Source organism: Lynx canadensis, chromosome C1, assembly GCF_007474595.2.
Source record: "Lynx canadensis isolate LIC74 chromosome C1, mLynCan4.pri.v2, whole genome shotgun sequence".
Taxonomy (NCBI): domain Eukaryota; kingdom Metazoa; phylum Chordata; class Mammalia; order Carnivora; family Felidae; genus Lynx; species Lynx canadensis.
The window spans coordinates 5,192,900-5,215,008 of NC_044310.1; the positions used below are offsets into that span (position 1 = coordinate 5,192,900).

At 45.4% G+C, this 22,109-nt stretch overlaps 2 protein-coding genes across 10 annotated transcripts in view; both read left to right on the forward strand.

Annotated features, from left to right (window-relative positions):
* Positions 1-6,815, forward strand: part of LOC115522343 (calmodulin-binding transcription activator 1) — a 563,939-nt gene extending 557,124 nt beyond the window's left edge. For all 8 annotated transcript variants that reach the window (XM_030328136.1, XM_030328139.1, XM_030328138.1 and 5 more), the window contains one exon: positions 3,520-6,815. In XM_030328136.1, coding sequence (XP_030183996.1) covers positions 3,520-3,552 — 33 coding nt within the window. In that variant the 3' untranslated portion in view covers positions 3,553-6,815. The remainder of the gene's footprint in view (positions 1-3,519) is intronic.
* Positions 6,816-8,495: 1,680 nt separating this feature from the next.
* Positions 8,496-17,682, forward strand: VAMP3 (vesicle associated membrane protein 3). Of its 2 annotated transcripts, XR_003971350.1 has the most exons (6): positions 8,496-8,585; positions 10,774-10,855; positions 13,796-13,954; positions 14,741-14,792; positions 15,411-15,518; positions 15,848-17,682. XR_003971350.1 is itself a non-coding variant. In XM_030328146.1 (5 exons), coding segments are annotated over exons 1-5 (315 nt in total). In that variant the 5' UTR covers positions 8,499-8,583; the 3' UTR covers positions 15,868-17,682. The 2 variants fall into 2 exon arrangements, 1 of the variants encoding a protein (XP_030184006.1); XM_030328146.1 differs by lacking the exon at positions 15,411-15,518 and having other exon boundaries at positions 8,499-8,585.
* Positions 17,683-22,109: the final 4,427 nt, after the last annotated feature.

Genomic DNA, 22,109 nt, shown 5'->3' on the forward strand with positions numbered 1-22,109 from the left:
CTCAACTTTGAGAGGTTAATTAACATCCACACATTCTGCCAGTTGGAAATTGGAGGAGGCTAAAAATCTTCCACTTCCTTGATTCTTTCACTTCTCAGATCTATTTTATAAAGTTGGTACATTTTATACGGAGGAAATTTTGTTCTGCAGAACACTGTAACGAAAGCAACACAAGGTCTTATAAGGGACAGCGTCTCAGAGCTGAGGAAATACAGTTGTTAGAAATACAGTTGTTAATTGTTACCAGGTTTCAACAATACACTCGTCTCACACCATGGAGATGTTTCCAGAGGCCTTTGGAGAAACCAATACAGTATTTGTTGTTTTTTTTGTTGATTTATTTATTTTGAGAGAGAGCACCAGCAGGGGAGGAGGAGGAAAGAGAGAGAGAGAGAGAGAGACAGAGAGAGAATCCCAAGCAGGCTCTACACTGTCAGCATGGAACCCGGCAAGAAGCTCGATCCCATGAACCGAACCTTGAGATCATGACCTGAGCCAAAACCGAGTCGGACGCTTAACCGACTGAGCCACCCAGGCGCCCCCAATAATTGTTTTTTTAATTGTTTTTTTAATTGTTCTGTTGTCCTGAGGTATATCGGAGGCAGCAGGGTGGAGAGGTGAAAGGCAGACAGGCCTGGGCCCAAATCCCCGCTTGTTACCTGTATTGTTTGGGGCAGGTCGCTTCATTGATGTAAATCTCAGGTTCTGCATTTACAAACTGGAGATGATGGTGAAGTGTCTGGAGGCCTAAACAAGGTAACAAATACTAAGTCGCCTGTACAGCTGTTGAAACAGAAGGCCTCTCTTCCTCTTTCCCTAAATCCTCCTTGAGCAACTTTCTGTAAAAAAAAAAAAAAAAAAAAAAAAAAGCCTATGCCGTTGAAGCCATTCTGGTATCATTTATAATGCTAACGTTCTGTAAAACCTTCATCACGGAACTAAGAACTAAGCTCTCCACTGTAGCTCAGAAGCGATGCAAGCCTAGAAGACGTATCTTGAGATTGGGGCGTCTCATTTTTCCAGTACAGATGATCATCGTCACCTCTGTGTGTATGGACGTGTATCTCTCCTTCACCCAGAGCCGCGCGAGGCTACCGCCACTTCATAGCAGAGCATTTACATGGTGACCTTAAAACCTTATGGCAATTTAGTAGACTCTTTCATTAATTTCAAGAGAAATTGCAAAAAAAAAAAAAAAATCCTACAAAAACAAGCGTGACCGTTACAATGAAAAGAAAAACGTTTAAGGTACAGGCCCCATGACCAGCTGATTACAGCTTCTTCAGTATGAGACTGTAGAAAACGTTTCTGGTTTATAGTTCACCCTCCTTTTTCTCTCAGTGATGAACGTGATATTTTTATAGCATTCCTCTTCACTCTAGAAGAACTGTGGATGGATATCTGTGTTTATGCTGTCAGATTTTGAGTTCGGAATTCTTCAGATTCTAGAAAGCTCATCAGTGATGGAGTCACTGTTGCATATTTGTGAATGAGTTCTGTACTAGTGCAGAAACAAGATGTCGCATGTGAAGCAGCACGCACACTTTGCGGTGACTCAGCCACTAGGTCTGCACAAGTACAGACACTTTGCATGCCCGGAGCAAAGGGGGCATCAGTGCATGCCTGGCATTTTTCCAGCCAAAGGGCTGTTAGTATAGATACTGCATGTTTAAAAATTGAACACACGATACGGCATGTTTCAATTTTTAAAAAGCCATTTCTTTATCAAGTATGCATGCCCAAAATTAGGGACCTATGATGATGCACAATTCTGTACTGTGATATGATCCAAATTACCCTAAAATTTAATAATCCATGGTATATTTCATTATAAAATTGAAAACTGATACCGAGATCCAGTTAGGAACACAGCAATGCGTTCTAAACGTGCCTGTTAAGAAAGAAAGTTAACCGTTCCGAAGAGACCGTTTGATCAAGCTGGGCCTGGCGTAGTTAGTAAATATATCAGACAAATCAGCAGGTTTCCGAACATGGTAATTCTTTTCAGTATTAATGATGATGGTAATAAAGCTTTTTCTTCTGAGAGAGAGCAACTTCTCTCTGAAGAGATTGCATCAACTTGGCAGAATATTCAGAAATGATTCTGCTTGGAGGTGGTAAATATCCTGTTTTCTTAAATTGCTGTAAGAGCGTGCGTGCAGGCCACTGAATCCTGGCCTGTGTGATACAGCAGTAACTCACTACTGGTTTTCAAAATGTTTTCTTCCCCCTGAGTGTTAACAAGAATCTATTTAGAAAGTAAACTGGCATTCGTTTTAAAATAGAACATAAACACACTGGTATCACTTAATAGGAGACGCTTTATTCTTAGAGAACCAGAAAAGTGCGTTTGGGAATTCCCTCTGTAGATAGAGGCCCATATGAGAAAAAGCCAATCAGACTTTTTTCCTTGTCGTGCTGCTGAGACATAGGGCATACTGCTCCTGAGAAACGGCCGCTTCTGTTCGGCTAAACTCCTTCTCCCGCCCCCATTTTTGGGAAACACAGGTCATGATGTGGTACGTAGAGCTGCAAACTGGGTGCCATATACAGCACATGCTGACTTTACTAGTAGACCCTGAAGTCACACTTGGCGTTGGATCTTTTTGCTCTTAAGGCAAGATCTGAATTCTTTTTCAATAAAACAAATAACCTTCCAACTTACAACCTGCTCCCCGGCACCCCATCCACATCGGGGGGTCGTATTCAAACCCCACGGCAAACAAATAATCCGATGCGGACTTTCCATGACTGTTGATAACCATTTCATTGAAATTTGTTGACTGCAACACGTTTGATAAATAGAACAGAGTACCTTACTGGTATGCATCTGGGAGCTGTTGCTGTCCATCTGGGAGCACTGGGGGAAGTGACCTGAGCATCTTTTAAAGTTACAGTGTGGAATGGGAGGAAGGTAAGGAATTAACGAAAATCAGAAAGACTCCACGATACGTGAGCACAGTAGCCCGGCTGTGCAGGTGCAAGGTCGGCTTCAAGATATCCAACAATCTGGAGTCTGTGAGCACAGCAGTTCAGTCCCTGGGTGTATCCGAAGCTAAGTAGAGGCGTGTGCAGTTTCCCTAACTTGCCTCATGTGGAATTAATTGCAGGGCGTCACTGATGGTCCCAACAGGCTTCGAAGAAAGCTATGTGAAGAGCCAACCCTTTCTAGGATTGAGCACGTTCCTGTCACACGGGACTGAATGCAGCCGACTTCGGTTTTGCTTTGTGTTGAGAGCACTTGATACTGAGCAGTTTCAGGAAGGGCCGTGTCTTCCTCCTTGAATATCTCCCCCAGCAGTTTAGCAGGAGTTTCTTTTGCCATCAGTCCTCCAAAGGGTTTTTGTCTTGGTTTTTTGTTGTTGTTGTTTTTTGTTTTGTTTTTTTGGGGTTTTTTTTGTTTTTGTTTTTTTGTTTTTTTGTTTTTGCTTCAGAGGGATCGGTAATGCCCTTCCCTCCGTTTGGCCACAGTTTCACTAAACAGCTATCACCTGGTGTTCTGTTCTGTTTCTCTTCCAGAGTGAAAGAGTTGAGAAAGGCCAAGGAACTTGAAGACATACAGCAGCATCCCTTAGCAATGTGACATTGCTTTTCAGACTGTTTTCATTTCTGTTTTTAGCAGAGACATGCAAAACTACGACACACACACGCACGCACACACGCACACACACGCACACGATCCCTCTGCAGTTTTGGGGAGATCAGCTGCAGGATTTTAACAGGAATGTGTTGGTCATTGCATTTGCACTTTCATGGACAACTTTTAATTTGATCAGCAAGACATCTTGGAACTCAATCTTCTGTTGGATCATGGGAAAAACAAGACACCACGAGGAATCGAAAGAGGCTTCCTTTCCTTAGGAAGCAGCCGGTTTCCTTCTCATATAGGGCTGTATTCAAACATCGTGTGGAACTGTACAAATATTTATACCAAAAATATAGATAAGCAAAGGTGGGGATGCGCTAGCAACAAAAGAGAATGCTGCTCCTGCACCTGCCAGTTACTTCCAAGAAGCTGAATCTTTGGGATTGACTCTCAGTGGAGGGCTTAGACCATACAAATCTTCATTGGGTCCGTGTGTTCGCATTTCCTTCACTGGTTTTATTTTCTTTGAATTCGTGTTTGTTTTAATCTCTACAGCACACTTAATGCAACTTTTAAAATCTGCAGGTTTTTAATGTCTTGTGGAAATTTGCAGAGGGGCGGGTGTGTGGTAAACGGGGAATGCATGGGAATTAATGAGAAACAGCTCACAGAGTTTAACTTTATTTTCTTGTCCCCACCACCTCCCAGGAACCTGCGAGTGTAGTGACCATCTCGTCCCTTTTGTCATGCTCAGCACTTTCATTTGTGGGCCTTACTTTCATGTGCAATGAGATTTACTTAGAGAATTGGTACAGCATGTAGCTTTTCTTAGTAACCTTGGAAACTGTAGTCATTCTAAGGAATCATAAACCTTGCCTGGACATTTGCCACCTAAAAGATCAGTGTGGTGCTGCGTTCTGGCCAGTAAATTCCATATTTTTGGCTATAATCTCATCCAAACTGAGCAGTTTCTGTGTATATATAGAAGGTAGAAACGGAAAGCGAGAAAATATTTGAAAGGGATTATATTAATTGCTAAATATTTTATTCACAAAGGTCGATAACATGGCGAGATAAAATTATTTGTATAGTTTTGTCTGAATGAGCGAGAAAAATGTGGATGTATTGTTTGTATATATTGTATATATTAAAACAAAGAGATATGTGCATGAAATCAAGAAAAAAGAAATGAACAAAAGCAAAGCATTAGTGGCTATGGTCTGTAAAATGAAACAAAAAAAAACTTTATTTCACTATAAGAGTACTTTATTTTAAATGTTCTTTAGAAGAACATTTTGCTAAAGCATGACTAAACTGGAAAAAAAAAGAGCTACTGTATTTAGACTTAGGATAAAAGGCAGAGTAACATTACTTAAAAAAAAAAAAAAAAGGATATGTTTACATTTAATTTTGGCTACCAGGAGTTTATTTTATTTAATTTAAAATTCTTTTGCCAATGGTGCCAAGTAATGTGAATGCTAATATTGCTTAAGAAAATTAAGTTACTTTCGCTAAACAGATAATCATAAGATGAATCCGTATATAGCTTAACACCATCCACTCACTCCAACAAAGAACACTTAGAACGATCAAAACCTGACAAAAGAAATAGTACGAGAGGTTGAAAAATGTCTCACGTTTTCATATCTCCTGCTGGAAATCAGAAAATGTAACAAAAATTGCACAAAAAAATGACTAAAAATTTAAAAGAGGCAAACTGGTCTTGCAAGGTTGTCATGGTCTATTACTCTTTCTACATAATGAGGAGCCAAAGAAATCTGATGCTTTTAAAAATTAAACTACTAACGTTAAATCGAGAGAATAAAGTTCGCATTTGCTGATGCCAGTTTAAAACTCCCAGGTTAAGTTTCAGGATCAGTTGGTGTAAAGCTGAGATTAACTAGTTTTGTTTGTTTTCTTCTTCTTCTTGGTTCTGGCTGCCAACTGTACGTTAAAACTCAAGGCTTGTTGTGAAGCCTAAAAATATTCACAAATAAGCTTTTAAACTGGCGTCTCTAGAAGGAAGATAGATACAAACAGATTGTGGTAAAAACTGGGGTCAGTGCTCTTGGTGCCTTTTCTATAATTGTACTTGTTTTTTAATTACTTCCTTTCACTGCCAACCTCGGATTACTGTAAAGTATATGTCTTACCGCTTGTGATCAGCTTTGACAACAGTTTCAGCCCCACAACTAGTAGCCACCTGTACATTTGTAAACTGACCTGGCTCCATTTTGTTTTTAAATGTGTGGGTTATGTTGCAGCTGTTGCACACACGCCCCCCCCCCAACCCCCAGATACCTATTATTTTACACGATTTGATCTACAGGAGGACACTGAGTAATTTACAAACACAATTGTATTCATAAATGGGAACAGAAGGTGAAAGCCGGCTCTTTCAGAATATCGTATGTTAGTACTGAATTGAGATCGGTTTCTTCCATTTCTTATGGTACAAATAAGTGATCTTTTGACAAGAGTAATGACCTCAGTGGATTTGCTTTAATCCTCACATTTATGTATTCATTTATTTATTTTTTTTAATGTCTCCCATGCTACATTATTAGCTGAGTAAGTTAGAAACTTCTGGAAGATAAGGACTTACATAGAATTAGGAGGGTTCTTCTGGAGGGGATAGGAAGTAGGTTCAAAGCCTACCAGTGTAGCCTACCAGTACAACTGTGAATCCTGGGTGAGGTACAAATGCACTTCCACTGAAACGAAGCATTTCTGACCGCTTTTTCTTGGTTGTGAATCTTAATTTTGACTCTAAGATGATAGGTAAGCGCAGCTTTCTTGGATAATCTGAATTCCCAAGTGCCAGGAGTAGGATTTCATTATAAAATTAATAGCTAATCTTATTCTGTCTCCTGAAGATTTAATTGCTATTCTCGTTACCCATTTGAAATCAGCTGTACTGTGTGAACGAAATAAAGACAATAACTCGAACCCCTCTCTGGCTGCACGGGTCGCTTATGGCAGTTCCACACAGTAGTTGGCGCCCAATGGGGGGTCCCTGAGACTTGCATGTAAAACTAGTCTAGATGTCTTCTTTTTTGTAAGTTTTATTTTTGTAATTGTGCATGTAAAGCATCATTGAATCAATGGATCTGTTGAAGAACTCAGCTGCTGGAAACCATGCAAAATGTTTTGAATTGCCCTTAAAATATGGAAAATGTTTTCTGAATGCTTTATATTCTTTCTGCTGTAAATTAAAAATGAAGAAAATTTCCCCATACTATGTGTGTGCTTTGCTTTAACTTTACCTGCTATTGAGATCCAGGGTGACCCAGGATGTTTCAAACCATACGTTTCACGTGTGTCCTTAGATCCAGAGACAGTGTTGTGGCATCGACTATTACATAGTTTGGGACATGTCCGTGAAAAAGAAAACAAAAATTAATATTTATTTATTTATTTATTTAGAGAGGGAGAGCACGAGTGGGGTAAGGGCAGAGAGAGGGAGACAAAGAATCCCAAGCAGGCTCCACACTGTCAGCATAGAGCCCGATGTGGGGCTCGAACTCCCGAGCCATGAGATCCTGACCTGAGCTGAACTCGAGTAGGACGTTTAACCGACTGAGCCACCCAGGTGTCCCTGAAAGAAAAATTTCACTGTAAGCCACCGTCCCTAGAACCCTTGCTTTCCAACTGTTTTCTCAGGTGCCTCTCAACTGGCATACCGGTTACCTGAAACATAAAGACACCAATTTAAATTCACCTCTGCAGCCAAAATCCTCTGCGGTTTTCAAAAGGCATTTTCCAACTGCCTACTACTATCTGTCTTCTTTTCTGAGAATTCTGTCATCCTCTCCTTCCCTTTCAGTGCAGAGTGTCACCTCGTCTCCCTGGTAGTCCCTCTCCCACGGAGTCCATTGCGGTGCCCCTGCCAGACCACGTCTGCAGGGTTATCTCCCAGCTCCCCCAGGCCCCGGTGGTTTCTAGAGCCAACTGCATTTAAACATTTTCCTTTCTTGTTTATCCTCTTTTATTGTCTTATTTCACCTGTGACCCAACCTGCCCCTTCTGGTTGGTCGGTGCAAACCTGTGCAAACCATTTCCATTTCCACGTTGTCTTTGTTCATGTTTGTTCATCCCTTGCCTGGGAATTCTCTTCTTAGCTACTTACCCAACTCAAATCGCACGTCCTCTGGGACACTCTTCTTTATCCTAATACACACTAGCATTTCCCTTTTCAAATTATTACACTGACAGAAAAGACAGTTCAGTATTTCAGTGTTTTATTTTTCCTTTCTCATCTGATCTCCAGGCGACCTGGCAGTGTTTTTCAGACTTTTGTTTGTTTAAGGGAGGCGTCGTCTACGTTGGTAGGAATATTTTCAATAACCGCTTTAAGTTCATCGCAGAGTAACTCTCCACCTGCAGCCTATCAAAAGCTGAGGACCTTCTCTGCCAGGGCCCGGGGAATACAGAAACGTAGACACTAAACAGTGCCTGATGCCCAGGCTCCCGTCATGGTCTGTGCGGTGACAAATATTTGAGTCACAAATGAACACGGAGAAAGGAGTCTAACCCAATCAACGCTCATGATAAATACCCCAAACGGACTCCCTGTCTCATGTTAACAAATCTTCGGGGGGAAGCGTGGTGTCTCCAGGACCACTGGGTTAACGTGAGACGTCACGCAGGACTGTCAAGGCCGAAGAATAACGTACCCGGGCCCAAAATAACGTACCACGCCACGGCTCTTATTCACCTACACAGTCCCTTTCAGCGTCCTGCGGCGTCACAAGGTTGGCGGCGGGCAGAGAGCTTGCAGCGCGACAGAGCCCAGCGCATCACGCCGCGTGGTCACCGCGCGCCGGCCGCCCAGCCCTTTCGGGTGGCCCCGCCCCCGTGACGCCCCGCCCCCTTCCGGCGCGCCCCTTCGCGGCCGCGGCCGGTGACGTCATCGGCCCCGCGCCTCCGCCCCGCCCGGCTCCCCGGCCTCCCGTCCCGCTGCGCCGCTCTGCCGACCGTCGCCCGCCGCCGCCAAAATGTGAGTGACGCGGCGGGACGCGGGGCGGCCTCGGGTCCCGGAGGGCGGCGGCCCGCGGCTGGGACCCTCCCCCGGCACGGTTCCCGCCGGCCGCCCCTCGGGCGTGAGCTCGCGCGGAAGCTCCCGAGGCCTAGGGGTGGGCGGCGGCCCCTGGGGTGCTGGCTGCGGGCGGGCCGACAGCCTCGCGGCCGTCGGGCGATCGCGGAAGGGACAGGGCGGGGTGGGGAAGCCAGGGGCTTCCCGGAGCTAGGAAACGCCCCCACCCCCGCCCCTACCGCAACCCCACCCCTTCTCCTCTTGCCTCACCCCCCCGGCCCGAGGTCCCAGAGGGGATCGGTGGCCACTGCCTTACACCTGGAGCGCCTGCTCGCTGCCTGGTGCTGGGCTGGGCTCCGGAAGTTGCAAGGGAAGAGACCTCGGCCCTGTCTAGAGGCACCTATGATCAGAATGGACTCAGGGGCAGACCTGTGGACCTTCTCTGTTTAAGCAGAAGCTGTCTTGTTGTAGTGGCCCTTGAAAACGTGGAGTTTACCGTGGTTAACATTGAGAGAAAACCGTCAAGAGTCACGAGGACCCTCTGTCCCCCTCCAACCTGTACATTGCTCACCTACAGAGGAGCAAGGAATGGGTGCTTTCCCTGGGTTCCTTGTAGGAACTGAGGATCGCCACAGGAGTGTACCTGGCTGAGGCTGCTGGGCCAGTAAATTACAGTGGTGAAGATCTAGATCCAAAGAATTCTGTGGAACCTGGTCTAAAGACAGACTCCACCGCAGCCAGCTGCGTTGACTTTCGTAACCCCGCTTTATGCATCTGTAAAATGGGGTTAATAGTAGGTAGTACCTCCCTCAAAGAGTCGTGAGAATTAAATGAGAAAACTCTTGGAGAAAATGTACCAGTACATGGCCCTTTGCGATTATCTATCAGACGAAACGATAAATAAATAAACTGTAAGGGCAGGCACGGCATCTACTGCATCCCTGGTCTTTGACACCTGGTAGGTATAAATAACTTGAATCAATGGATGCATCAGTAGCTCTTGTATGCGAGACATGTGCCAGGTGCTGTCTTGGACACAGGGACGAGACCTCTAAGGCACAGGAGTCCGTGATCTATTAGGAGAGCAAGACATTACTGATCACCTTTGAACAACATGGGTTTGAACTACACAGGTCCACTTACGGGTAGATTTTTCTCTGATAAATACAGTACGGGCTGTAAATGTATTTTCTCTTATGAGTTTCTTAACATTTTTTCTCTAGCTGACTTTATTATAAGAATACAGTATATGAGACACCTAACAAACAAAATATGTATTAATCAACCGTTTATGTTTTTGGTAAGGCCCCTGGTCAACAGCAGGCTGTTAGTAGTTAAACGTTTGGAGGAGTCAAAAGTTGCATGCAGATTTTCAACTGTGGAGGGGGCAGAAGAGGTCGGCGTCCCTTACCCCCACCTTGTTCAAGGGTCAACCGTGTGTGTGTGCGTGTGTGTGTGTGTGTATGTGTGTGTGTGTGTGTGAGAGAGAGAAATCAAAGTGTGACCAACCTAATAACGGAAGCAATGAGGAACTTCAAAGCCACAGTGGTCAAGAAAGATCTGGCTGGGGAGAAGTAAGGCATTCAGCAAGGATTTTAAGAGAGGAGTACCTTTTAAGAGAGGAAGCACCACTTCACTTCATCTTTCCCACTCGCACCACCCCTCCTACCTGCATCTCGCTGTTCCTGACCCTGTTTGTGTAAATACATTTCTCTGTACTGGAAAAGTGGCATTCTATAACTGTTTATAACTTTGAAAACCATTCTTACCACAGTGAGAGAGCAGACGAGTACTGGCTGCATTTAAGTGGATGTGTGCCTTTAAACAATTATAAAAAAAAAAAAAAAATTGGAAGGTTGAGTTTCCCTATTGTAGGATCCCTGATCTTAAGATCAGGTGCTTCAGTGATGCAGAGTAGATCTTATTAAACCTGCACTTTAGACCCCGGTCACTTTTAATATATGGATGAATCTTGAAGTTTATAGGGGAATCAGAAGATATGTCATTTAAACCTTTGTTTATTACTGTAGGAAGGATTTCTCTTTCTGCTTTAGTTCTACCAGTGAGGGTCTTGGAGTAATGTCTTCATACGTACAACGGTGTAATATTTGGAATAATAATTTACTCACGCTTGTGCCTTTACACATTTCAGGTCTACAGGTGCACCTGCAGGTTCGAGTGCTGCCTCTGGCAGTAACCGAAGACTTCAGCAGACACAAAATCAAGTGGATGAGGTATTGTTCTAAAATGTTGCCCACAGTGACTTTTAAACCAGCATGGGAACACTGGAAATAATTCTGTTTAGAAAAAGTATCAGAAAAGCATGAATGGAAAGGAAACTTCGACCGTTTCATAAATGTAACAAAAATGTTGTCCCCTCCTATTCTGAAAGCTCTGAGCTAAGCTTCTGAGAAGTTAAGTCTCCAGATGTCATGCTGGTTTCCCTGTGACCGAACCACATATCTAAACCACAAACACTCCTCCTGAGAACATTCCTCCAGGAACCACCTTAAAGATATATTTTGCTGCAATTAAAAAAAAAAAAAAAAGGAAAAAAAAGAACTACTTTATAAAATAAGGTAATAGAGTTTTAGATTGTTCAAGCCAAGACCAATCCCTCTTAGCAGATTTTTCATCAAAATGCTTCTTTCGGTAGCCTGACTAACTCGTCCCCAAGCTTGAGCAAGCCTCAAATTCAGTTCTGGTTGTCACCCATTCGTGTACAGAAGGCAGGTGCTAGCAACCTGCTCTAGCCCGACAAATCTGTATTTGTGGGCTTCTCAAGTCAGAGGACCCTCAGAGCATCTTTTGTTCTGCTCTGCGTTTGCAGACCCACAATGGAAGACTGTGTGAGATTCAGACTAGTGTTTATGTGGCAATTCTGTATTTAGCTTTTTTTAAAAAAAAATTTGTTTTAACGTTTATTTATTTTTGAGACAGAGAGAGACAGAGCATGAACGGGGGAGGGTCAGAGAGAGGGAGACACAGAATCTGAAACAGGCTCCAGGCTCTGAGCTGTCAGCACAGAGCCCGACGCGGGGCTCGAACTCACGGACCACGAGATCATGACCTGAGCCGAAGTCGGACACTTTACCGACTGAGCCACCCAGGCGCCCCTGTATTTAGCTTTTTGAGGAACTACCAAACTTTCCACAGTGGCTGTACCATTTTGCATTCTCAACAGTGACGTCCAGGGGTTCCTGCTTCTCCACATCCTCACCAACACTTGTTGTTTTCTGTTTTCTTGGAGTGTAGCTGTGCTAGTTAGTGAATATGGAGGTATCGCATTGTGATTTTGGTTTTCATTTCCTTAATGACCAATGATGTTGAATATCTTTTTATGTGCTCGTTGGCCATTTGTACACATTCTTTATAGAAATGTCTATTCAAGTCTATTGGCCTGTTTTTTGATTGGGTAGTTTCTCGTTTTGTTGCTGGGTGGTAAGCGCTCTTCATATATTCTGGATATTATACCCTCTTTAGGTTAAAAATCATTTTAGGGTTAAATGATTCGCAAATATTTTTTTCCATTCTGTAGATTGTCTTTTCACAGCCTTGATAATGTCTTTTGATACATAAAAGGTTTTAATTTTTATTAAGTTCAATTTATTTATTTTTGTTGTCGTTCTTGACTAGGTGTAAAATCTATAGCTAAATCTAAGGTTATGACGGGGGCGCCTGGGTGGCTCAGTCGGTTGAGCGTCTGACTTCGTCTCAGGTCATGATCTCGCGGTCTGTGAGTTCGAGCCCCGCATCGGGCTCTGCTGACAGCTCAGAGCCTGGGGCCTCCTTCAGGTGTATCTCCTTCTCTGTCTGCCCCCACCCCTCCACTCTTTGTCTCTGTCTCTCTCTCTCAAAAATAAATAAACATTTTTAAAAAATAATAAAGTTATGACGATTTGCTCTTAGGTTTTCTTCTAAAAGTTTTATAGTTTTTAGCTCTCATATGTAGGTCATTCATCCATTTTGAGTTAATTTTTACATATAGGGTGAGGTATAGGGGTCCAACCTCATTGTTTTGCCTGTGGCTGTCCCATTGTCCTAGTACCATTTGCTGGAGAGACTGTCCTTTTCCTCACTGAATGCTCTTGACAGCCTTGTCAAAAATCAGTCAGCTGTAGATGTTTGGGTTGATTTCTGGATTCTCAGTTCTGTCCCATTGGTGTGCATGTCTGTCTTTTTGCCAGAGGCACACACTTTGATTACTGTAACTCTGTTGTAAGGTTTTGAAATTGGAAAGTCGGAGTCCTCCAGCATTTTCTTTTTCAGTATTGTTTTCAGCTATTTCGGTCCCTTGCAATTCCATAAAAATTTAAGGATCGGCTTTTCCATTTCTGGGAGGAGGTTGTAGGGGGGAGAAGGACAGTGGAATTTTCATACAGATTGTGTTGAATCTGTATGCCTGTACATTGCTTTGAGGCATCTTGCCATCTTAACAATATTAAATGTTCCCGTCTACGAACATGGAATGTCTTCCCTTATAATTAGGTCTTTAATTTCTTTCAGCAGCATCATAGTTTTCATTGTGCAGATCTTTTGCCTCCTCGGTTTGATTTATCCCCTAGGTATTTTATTCTTTTGGATGCTGCTGTTTATGGAATTATTTTTTTTAATTTCCTTTTTCTTTCTAGTATATGGACACATTCTGATTTCTGGGTGTTGATCTTGTAACCTGAACACTTACCGAATGTGTTTATTAACTCTAGCAGTGTGTGGATATGCTTTGGGATTTTCTGTATGTGGAGTCGTCTGCAAATACAGATTGTATTTATTTCTTTCCAATTTGGATGCCTTTTTTTCCTCTTCTTGCCTAATTACTCTGGCCAGAACTTCCAGTACAGTGTCGAACAGCATTAGTGGAAGTGGGCATCCTTATCTTGTTTCGATCTTAGGGACAAACTCTGTCTTTCACTTTCATGTTAAGCATGGATATTCGTTGTGGGTTTTTCCATAAATGCCCTTTCTCTTGTTAGGGAAGTTCCCTTCTATTCCTAGTTTGCTGAGTGTTTTTGTCATGAAAGAGTGAGCACCGCCCCCCTCCCGTTTATAAATGGAAGTTTGGCCCAAAGTAATAAAGTGCTGACCTGAAAGAAAACGTGCTGTTTACTTCACTGAGCCTTGTGTTTGTTCTTCCCTTCCTCTGTGTGTAACTCGGTGTGATCACGTTCGTTCAGGTGGTGGACATCATGAGAGTCAACGTGGATAAGGTGTTGGAAAGAGATCAGAAGCTCTCGGAATTAGATGATCGTGCAGACGCACTGCAGGCTGGAGCTTCCCAATTTGAAACAAGTGCCGCCAAGCTGAAGAGAAAATACTGGTGGAAGAATTGCAAGGTAACTTTCTTTTCACTGGTTTTTGCATTAAGTCACCCTCTGCAGTCTCAGAGGGGCAACTAAGGCCCCAAGTATGGGACTTCTGTGAATGTTGGAGGTGAGTTGGACGTCCCGTACGTGGAAATTTGGATTGACTCTGAGTCTAAGGCACTGACTGCCTGCCCTTTCCCTAGCCCCTCAGCTAGGAATTCTTCAGGTTCTGTGGCTGACCTTAAGAAGCACACAGAACAGGAATGTCCAAAACCAATCATAAACAGAAGCCGCTTTCAACCCCCCACCCCCGCATCGCCCTGAACACAGACTGGCCAGAGAGGGCTGGGGTCGGTGGTCAGTTGGCATGTGGTTGAGTGCATGGCTCCAGCGTGACGAGAAAGGGCAGCTGGCGAGCCAGTGTGCCCCGCAGGAGCGCGGAGAGCAGCCCTGCAAGGAGCCTAGCCCAGAGCAGATGTTCTGCAGCTACCAGGGCCCGGGTGGACCCCGCCCCCTTCCTGGGACAAAAGCGACGCTTCCGGACACACAGGACAAGTTAGCAGCCCTTCCTTACGTGAAGAACTTGTGTGCACAAAATAGATGCCTTTCTGGGGACCGCAGGCCATCTGACCGTCTTACAAAAAGCAGATAAATACCTTCATGCCCCGAGTGAGGACAGGAAGTTTAGGCTTTAAAAATTGTGAATTATTTCAAATTGTAGTGCACCTTAATTCCTCTGCCAGTGACTAGAATGCGATGCTCCTCAGTGAGCACGTTGGCCTCTGTGTTTGAAATGTGAAATGGTCTGTTTCACAGATGTGGGCGATAGGGATTGTCGTCGTGGTCGTCATCATCATCATCATCATAGGTGAGTTCTCTGGCCTCAACTCCTCGTTCGGGTCTTCTCTGTATGTTCACAGCTGACCTCACGTACAAGAACTCAGAGTAAAAGTTCCCTCAGAGCTGGTAGTTTACTCCAGAGATTTTCGTTTTCTTCAGTAAACGTTTTAAATACTTGAGTGTTGTTTCGTCAAAGTCCAAGATTTTTTATATAAACATTGATCCTTTGAAGTTAGGGAAAATGCATTCATTGTCACTGACCCACCCTGTAGGTCAGTGGTATCCTGTACCTCTGAGTACATTTTCTTTTTTTAATGTTTTTTTTATTTTTGAGAGAGAGCGCGCACGCGCACGCATGAGCAGGGGAGGGACCGAGAGAGGGGGGACAGGATCCCAAGCGGGTCCCGCGCTGACAGCAGCGAGCTGAGATGGTGACCTGAGCTGAAGTCGAACGCTCGGCCGCCTGAGCCCCCCGAGGGGCCCTCACCGAGCACCTTTTCGTCTGATCCTTCCTTTTACAAGAAACAGTGTGGTCTGCTGATGAAAAGCATGACTGCCTGTTCCCCGCCATGGCTCCACCACCATCAGCTGTGCGGCCTTAGACAGATCTCTGAACGTCTCTGAACCGCCGTCTCCTCATTTGTAGAGTGGGGATGGTAATAGTACCTACCCCATATGTCTGTTACGAGGACACAACTGGCTGATCCGTAACAAGCGAGTAGCATGGCGTCTGGCGTTTAGTGGTGCCAGTTGTGTAAGTAAATAAATCCGTAGACACACCCACGCGCCCACAGAAGTATTACTAATTGGCATTGCTGTCGCTACTGTTGTATCTCATCCCGGAACAAGCCGTCGGGGTTTTTAGCCCCATCCGTGGGAACCATTTGCAAAAGCAATTCCTCCCCTCCTTTCTTTTCACAGTGGCCTCGGGCCCTCGGCACAGTTGTGGAGGAGCCCCCAGTGCGAAATCGGCCAGATTGATTTTCGCGTTTAGACCGCGACATGCAGGGTCAGTTCTGGGTTCGCCCCGAAACACTAAACTGCTGTTTCCTCTGCTCTTTTTCCGTCTCCCCTGCTTGTTAGTGTGGAACGTGTCCCCGTGAAGAAACAGTGAAGCTCTGGCCTGCTGTTCGAGAAACCTCTTCAAGACGTTTGACTTAGAACCTGCTATACTCTCGAGCTCGCCTACTGTTCTGTCTAAAGTGAATATTTTCTGTTTGTTACTGTCAAGTTTAATTTCTGGGAAACGTGCCTTTGTTATCGTAAGCACTCCAAACTTGAAGTGCGGCCACCCGGCCCACACTTGGCCCGGCGCCTTCAGACTGCCGCGTGGCTGAGGAAGCGGACTTGAGTCCCAGCGTGTCGTAACCTGGAAGTCCCGCTGTGTGATTAATTGCCATTAATTTCAGTTAAGGGGATTCGTTCCCAGAGGCTCCCCCTGTCACACGGCATCTTCAGAACCACATTTTAAACCTTTAGGTAATCAGAATTCCAGTTTGTGCCTTCCAGAAAGAACACTACTGCCTAACACAAATCTGTAACCGTAACAGGTTGTGCCTTACTTTGCTATTTTTCTGATCCCCTGTAAGAGAACTCTGTACTGTTTATAAGCACTACTGACCCTTGCACCGTATTTAAAAATAAGATTCTGACCAAGAGTTTTTGCTCTTACCGTAGATACGAAGATGTTTACTTTCCTGTTACTGTTTTGTATCACTTGCTGAAAATGTTATTTTCATCAGAAATAATCGCCTCTCGAAAACATTTTTACGGAGCTGAGGCCATGACCAAAGTTTCTATTTTGCCAAAAAGTTAAATGCCAGTACAGCGTCCTCAAGTCGGTTCCCGACAGATAAATTCAGAAAAGTGACAAATGGAACTTAAGGTGCCCTTCAGAATTAAAATGATAACATTACAGTGAACCTTCTACATCCTATCAGGCCTTTCTTGCCTTTGAGATGCTGTTTGTGGTGCAGCTCCCGCCTGCACCCCACGCCCCCGCCCTGATTGAGCATTTCTCCCAGGGGTTAGAGAAGGTCTAAGCTAGACTCCAACCATCTCCTACCCAGACGCCGATCTCTGTCTACCCAGAGGTTTGCAGATGGTCGGCTCTGGACTCCAGTAGGTTTCTAATAATTACGTGAGCAGCAACTTTATAGCCTTCGAGTGAGACCCATCTGTGAACTGGTCATTAGGTGGCCCCGTCCCCATAGACGATGGCTTTTTGGAGTTTGTTTCCTATTTTTATCCCTATTCCACTTCCTAAATCTGTCTTCTAAATTATGCTTTCAGTGAGGCATCGGTCAAGGGTGGATGACTCTTCTCACAGAGAATAGCTAACCAGAGACACTTTCTTTTTTCGATGTCATAGACTGTCTGCACAAGATGCTGCTTTGGAAATAGCGTTGTCATCTGAGAGACTTGTGTATGTGAGACTCTCGTCATCAGGGTGTGTGGCTTAAGGATGGGAATTTAGGTAGGAATGACAACAGGCAAGGAGGCGCTGAGGGAGAAATACAGAGGGATCAACACTCTGGCCCGCTGTTACGGAGGATTCTAAAATTCCTGTTCACGTGCTAGCGTGTGACTTACAAAGCAACAACAGTTGAGGTGTGCAGGAACACGGGCTCCATTTCTTTAAGATCTGTTCCCCTGACATCAATGAAGTGATGCAGTGTTGAGGACACCCCGGCTGGGAGAAGGAAGCAGCGGTCAGCGTCGGGACATTGGCTCGCCCTCGGCTCAGGGTCCCTGGCCGTGTCTGACTCTGAAACCTTGGTGCTCCCTCCTTGCCTGATGCCCAGTCCCATGTAACCCGCCGGCTCCTGCATTAACCCAGGGGCGCCTCGCTTGTATCTGTGCATTTGGCTGGGAACTTGCCCACTATTATGAGCTGAATAAACTGTTTATAAACTTGATTCTGGTACCTGTGTGCTTGTAAGATAGCTGCGCCCTGGTCCAGGTCTTCCCAGCGGCGTTCCTTGCTGCCGCCCCCACCTCTCACCTCCTGGTCCCCAGCCCTTCCCAGTCCCCTAGTGCACAGAAGCGAACCCCTCCCCTCGTGAGCAGCATAGGACGTGAGTGAGGAACTGACTTTTCCACGGTTACCGAAATGGTCAGGATCCGGCTTTAGAGTTTCTTAAATCTGTCATCTTTAAAGAGTGATGTGCAGGGCACCTGGGTGGGGCTCGGTCGGTTAAGCATCTGACTCTTGATTTCAGCTCAGGTCACGATCTCACGGTTCGTGAGTTTGAGCCCCGAGTCAGCCTCCACACTGGCAGCTCAGAGCCTGCTTGGGATTCTGTCTCTCCCACTCTCTCTATCCTTCCTGCATGCATGCTCTCTCTCTTTCAAAGATAAATAAATAAACTTAAAAAAAAATAGTGATATCCAGGCTGGCCGTGTATATGGGAGAATAGATAGCCACCTATAGGGCACAGGGGTAGCTAGTACACAGATGGGTGACAGGCTTCTCCAAACACATGGCTCGTTTTGACTCTGCATATCCTTCCCCTTGAAAACACTTTCACTCTTAATCTACAATCCCTAGGGAACAATATAAAATGGGTGGAAGTAGCCTTTGCTTATGTTTACAATAAAATGCCAGTTTCCGATGAAATCCTATTGAGAGAGAAGACATTGACTTCTTCCCAATGCCTTGGATAGATGGTCACTGCTTTTCTTGTCTGACCTACTATTATGTCCCAGGAAAGCACTAACAATAGAATTGTGCTGTTTGCTCAGGACCTTTATATGATGAAATCTGTATGAATTTGGGTGCCATTTTCAAGATTTTGAAGGAAAACCTACCATCAATGGGCCCTTCTCTACCCCTCCCTTAATGTCAGGATTCCTTAGCCAGCTGGATCCCCCTCAGCCAACTTCTCTCTCCATCCTACTTCTCTCCCTGGGCAATCTTACCTATTCCCACATCTCTATCCATTAGTGTCCTGATGATTCCTGGCCTGGTACACACAGGCCTCTCAAACTCAAGGTGGACCAGACAGAATCAAGCATTCCCCTGCCTCACGCCTCTCTTCTTGCCATTAACAGTGTCTGTTCCAGAGAATGGCACCACCGTCCTTCCAGGGTCCACACTAGACAAGTCCATATATTTGAGAGAGAGAGCGTGAGCAGGGGAAGAGCAGAGAGAATGGGGGACAGAGGATCCCAAGCAAGCTCCGTGCTGACAGCTTAAAGCCCAACGCGGGGCCTCGAACTCACGAACTGGGAGATCATGACATGAGCCGAAGTCAGGCGCTCAACTGACTGAGCCACCCAGGTGCCCCCGGACTTGCTGATATTTTCGATCACCACACAGGTCACTCAGAATGTGCTGCAGGTGTGCTGTATAACAAACACTACAGATAAAAATCTCAACGGCTTAGAGTTCTTTCCTCACTCAGGGTACACATCCAATGCCAGGCAGCAGGAAGCCCCTATCATCAGTGGCTCGGGGAGGGGCTTCCTGTAAACATTCGTTTCTGGTTCACTGTGTATCGCTGTGGCAGGAAGGGAACATCAGGGATCGCGCACTGGCTCTCCAAGCCTCTGTCTGGAAGTGGGGCTGACAGCTCTGCTCACATTTTACTGGCCGGAGCAGGTCACATGACCATGCCTAACCTCAGAGGGGGCAGAGAACACGTGTCGCCGGAAGGATAAATGCAACCTGTTTATCAACATTTGCCTTCCTGGTGGCAATTGATTTCAGTCAAAGAATGGAGCAAACTCCTCTTGTCTCATAACTATTTTCTAATGAGTGATGAATCCTACGTGATAAAGTCGGTATTTGCATCACTAACAAAATGTTTCTTAAAGTATGGTGATTTTTTTTTTAATTGGTTTTGAGTGAGGATTGTTGCTTTAAAATTAACCAAACTGTTTTTGTGCATTTAAAAATAGCATCCTTGGGGCGCCTGGCTGGCTCATTCGGTGGAGCGTGTGACTTGATCTCGGGGTTGTGAAGTCAAGCCCCACAATGGGTGTAGAGATTACTTTAAAAAAAAATTAAAAATGAAAAAATAGCATCCTTATTTGCAACTGAGCTGCTTCTCAGGCAAGCAGAAAATTCAATCTGTTAAACTACAATGCACTAGATAAACCAATTATGGCATAGTTATTGGGAAATAACTGATTTTTTTCTCATCCTTTTTTTAAAATATAATTTATTGAGGGGCGCCCGGGTGGCACAGTCGGTTGAGCGTCCGACTTCAGCTCAGGTCACGATCTCGCGGTCCGGGAGTTCGAGCCCCGCGTCAGGCTCTGGGCTGATGGCTCAGAGCCTGGAACATGTTTCCGATTCTGTGTCTCCCTCTCTCTCTGCCCCTCCCCCGTTCATGCTCTGTCTCTCTCTGTCCCAAAAAATAAATAAACGTTGAAAAAAAAAATTTAAAAAAAAATAAAAAAATATATATAATTTATTGACAAATTGGTTTCCACACAATACCCAGTGCTCATCCCAACAGGTGCCCTCCTCAGTGCCCATCGCCCACTTTCCCCTCTCCACCACCCTCCCTCAACCCTCAGTTTGTTCTCATCCTTTAAATAGCAAGCTAAGTGCATTTCAAAATCTACTTGTCTTTAATTTTTTTTAAGTTTATTTATTTTTGAGACAGAGAGAGACAGAGCATGAATGGGGGAGGGTCAGAGAGAGGGACACACAGAATCGGAAACAGGCTCCAGGCTCTGAGCCGTCAGCCCAGAGCCCGACGCGGGGCTCGAACTCACGGACCGCGAGATCATGACCTGAGCCAAAGTCGGACGCTTAACCGACTGAGCCACCCAGGCGCCCCAGAATCTACTTGTCTTTATGCCCACAAGACCATGGACAATCCCGTTAACGCAGGTGCCTGCTTGTGGATTCCGAGCCTAAAGGAAGCCTCCCCTCCAGCAACTTCCTGTTGTCTGCAGCTTTCTCCCGCTTCTTCCCTTCTCGCTCCTAACCGAATAGCCCCGTCAGCCCCTAATCGTGATCCCCACATCCCTCCCTCCGAACAACACTTGTCTATAGCCCCACACAGCAAAATCCCTCCCCACGGCTCCCTGTTGTCACTGCCTCACGCTGTCCTTTTCCTCCAGCCAACACTACTGAGACATCTTTAACCAAGGTCACCGACTTGGTGAAACACAACAGGAAATCCTCAGCCCTTGTCTTACTGAGTCACGAGCATTTGATACAGTTGATAGCTCTCTCCCTGAAATAGTTTATCTAGTGTCCACGACCCAACATTCTTCTGCTTTTCTTCCAACCCCATCTATGGCTCCTTGTTCTTCGCTTGGCTCTCTCTCTCTCTCTTTTTTTTTTTTAACTTTGTTTATTTTCGAGAGAGAGAGACACACAGAGAGAATCCCAAGCAGGCTTTGCACTGTCAGCGCAGAGCCTGACACGGGGCTCCAACTCACAAACCATGAGATCATGACCTGAGCCGAAATCAAGAGTCAGGAGCCAGACGCTCAACCGACTGAGCCACCCAGATGTCCCTTCACTTGGTGTTCTGCTCGGCCTCTGAATCTCCATGTGCCCCCGGTCTTGGCCATTGGCCCTTTTCTTTCTGTCTGCTCTCTAATGTCAACACCATTTCCCACATGACTGTAAACACCATAGGGCTCTTGCCTCTCCCAAATCTCCATCCTCGCTTTTCCCTTAAGTTCCAGGCTGGGAGATCCACTCGCCCATCTGACAATCCCACCTGCCTGTGTCATGTACATCTCAGACATAACATGTGGGAAACGGGTCTCCATTCTCCCTTCATCAAAACTTGCCATCCCCAGACTCGTCCATCTAATTTGATGACCCACGAAACACAGCACTGTTTAAACCAAAGACCCAGGAGTCACCCTGGATCACGCTCTCTTCTCACAACATACATTCAACTCCTTGGCAAGTTTCCGTGCCCTAAACGCACCCCACGTCCAATGGCTCCTGTCACCATCCCTCCTGGTGCCACCCTAGTCTGAGCCGTCCTCAGCCGCTTCTCGTAATTAACAGCTTCCTGTTACCTGCTTCCTGTGTGGCATTCTGGTTGATACAGATCACTGTTTTGCTTAAAATCCTCCCCTTCCCACTACCATTAGAAGAAAATCCAAGTTGTGTTCCCGAACTATAATCCGGCTCTTCCTAACTTGCTGACCTCCCCTCACACCACTCCTCCTCCGTCTATTCTCCAGGCAAACTACATTGCCTTTCTGTTCCTTAACAGCACGCCTGCTGTCAGGGCTTCAGCAGGTGCATTCTGCTCCCTCCCCTCCCCCATACACAAACTCAGGTTTCAGTTCACCTTCGCAGAGAGGCTTCCCTAGTCACCAGGATAATGTGTCTCTTGCCTCCTTCACCCTCCATCCCTGT

Bases quoted from the DNA above. Each gene is read 5' to 3' on its own strand.
- VAMP3 (XM_030328146.1), top strand. The intron at 13,955-14,740 runs GTAACTTTCTTT...TCTGTTTCACAG, and splicing joins ACTGGTGGAAGAATTGCAAG to ATGTGGGCGATAGGGATTGT. The intron at 14,793-15,847 runs GTGAGTTCTCTG...CCTGCTTGTTAG, and splicing joins CATCATCATCATCATCATAG to TGTGGAACGTGTCCCCGTGA.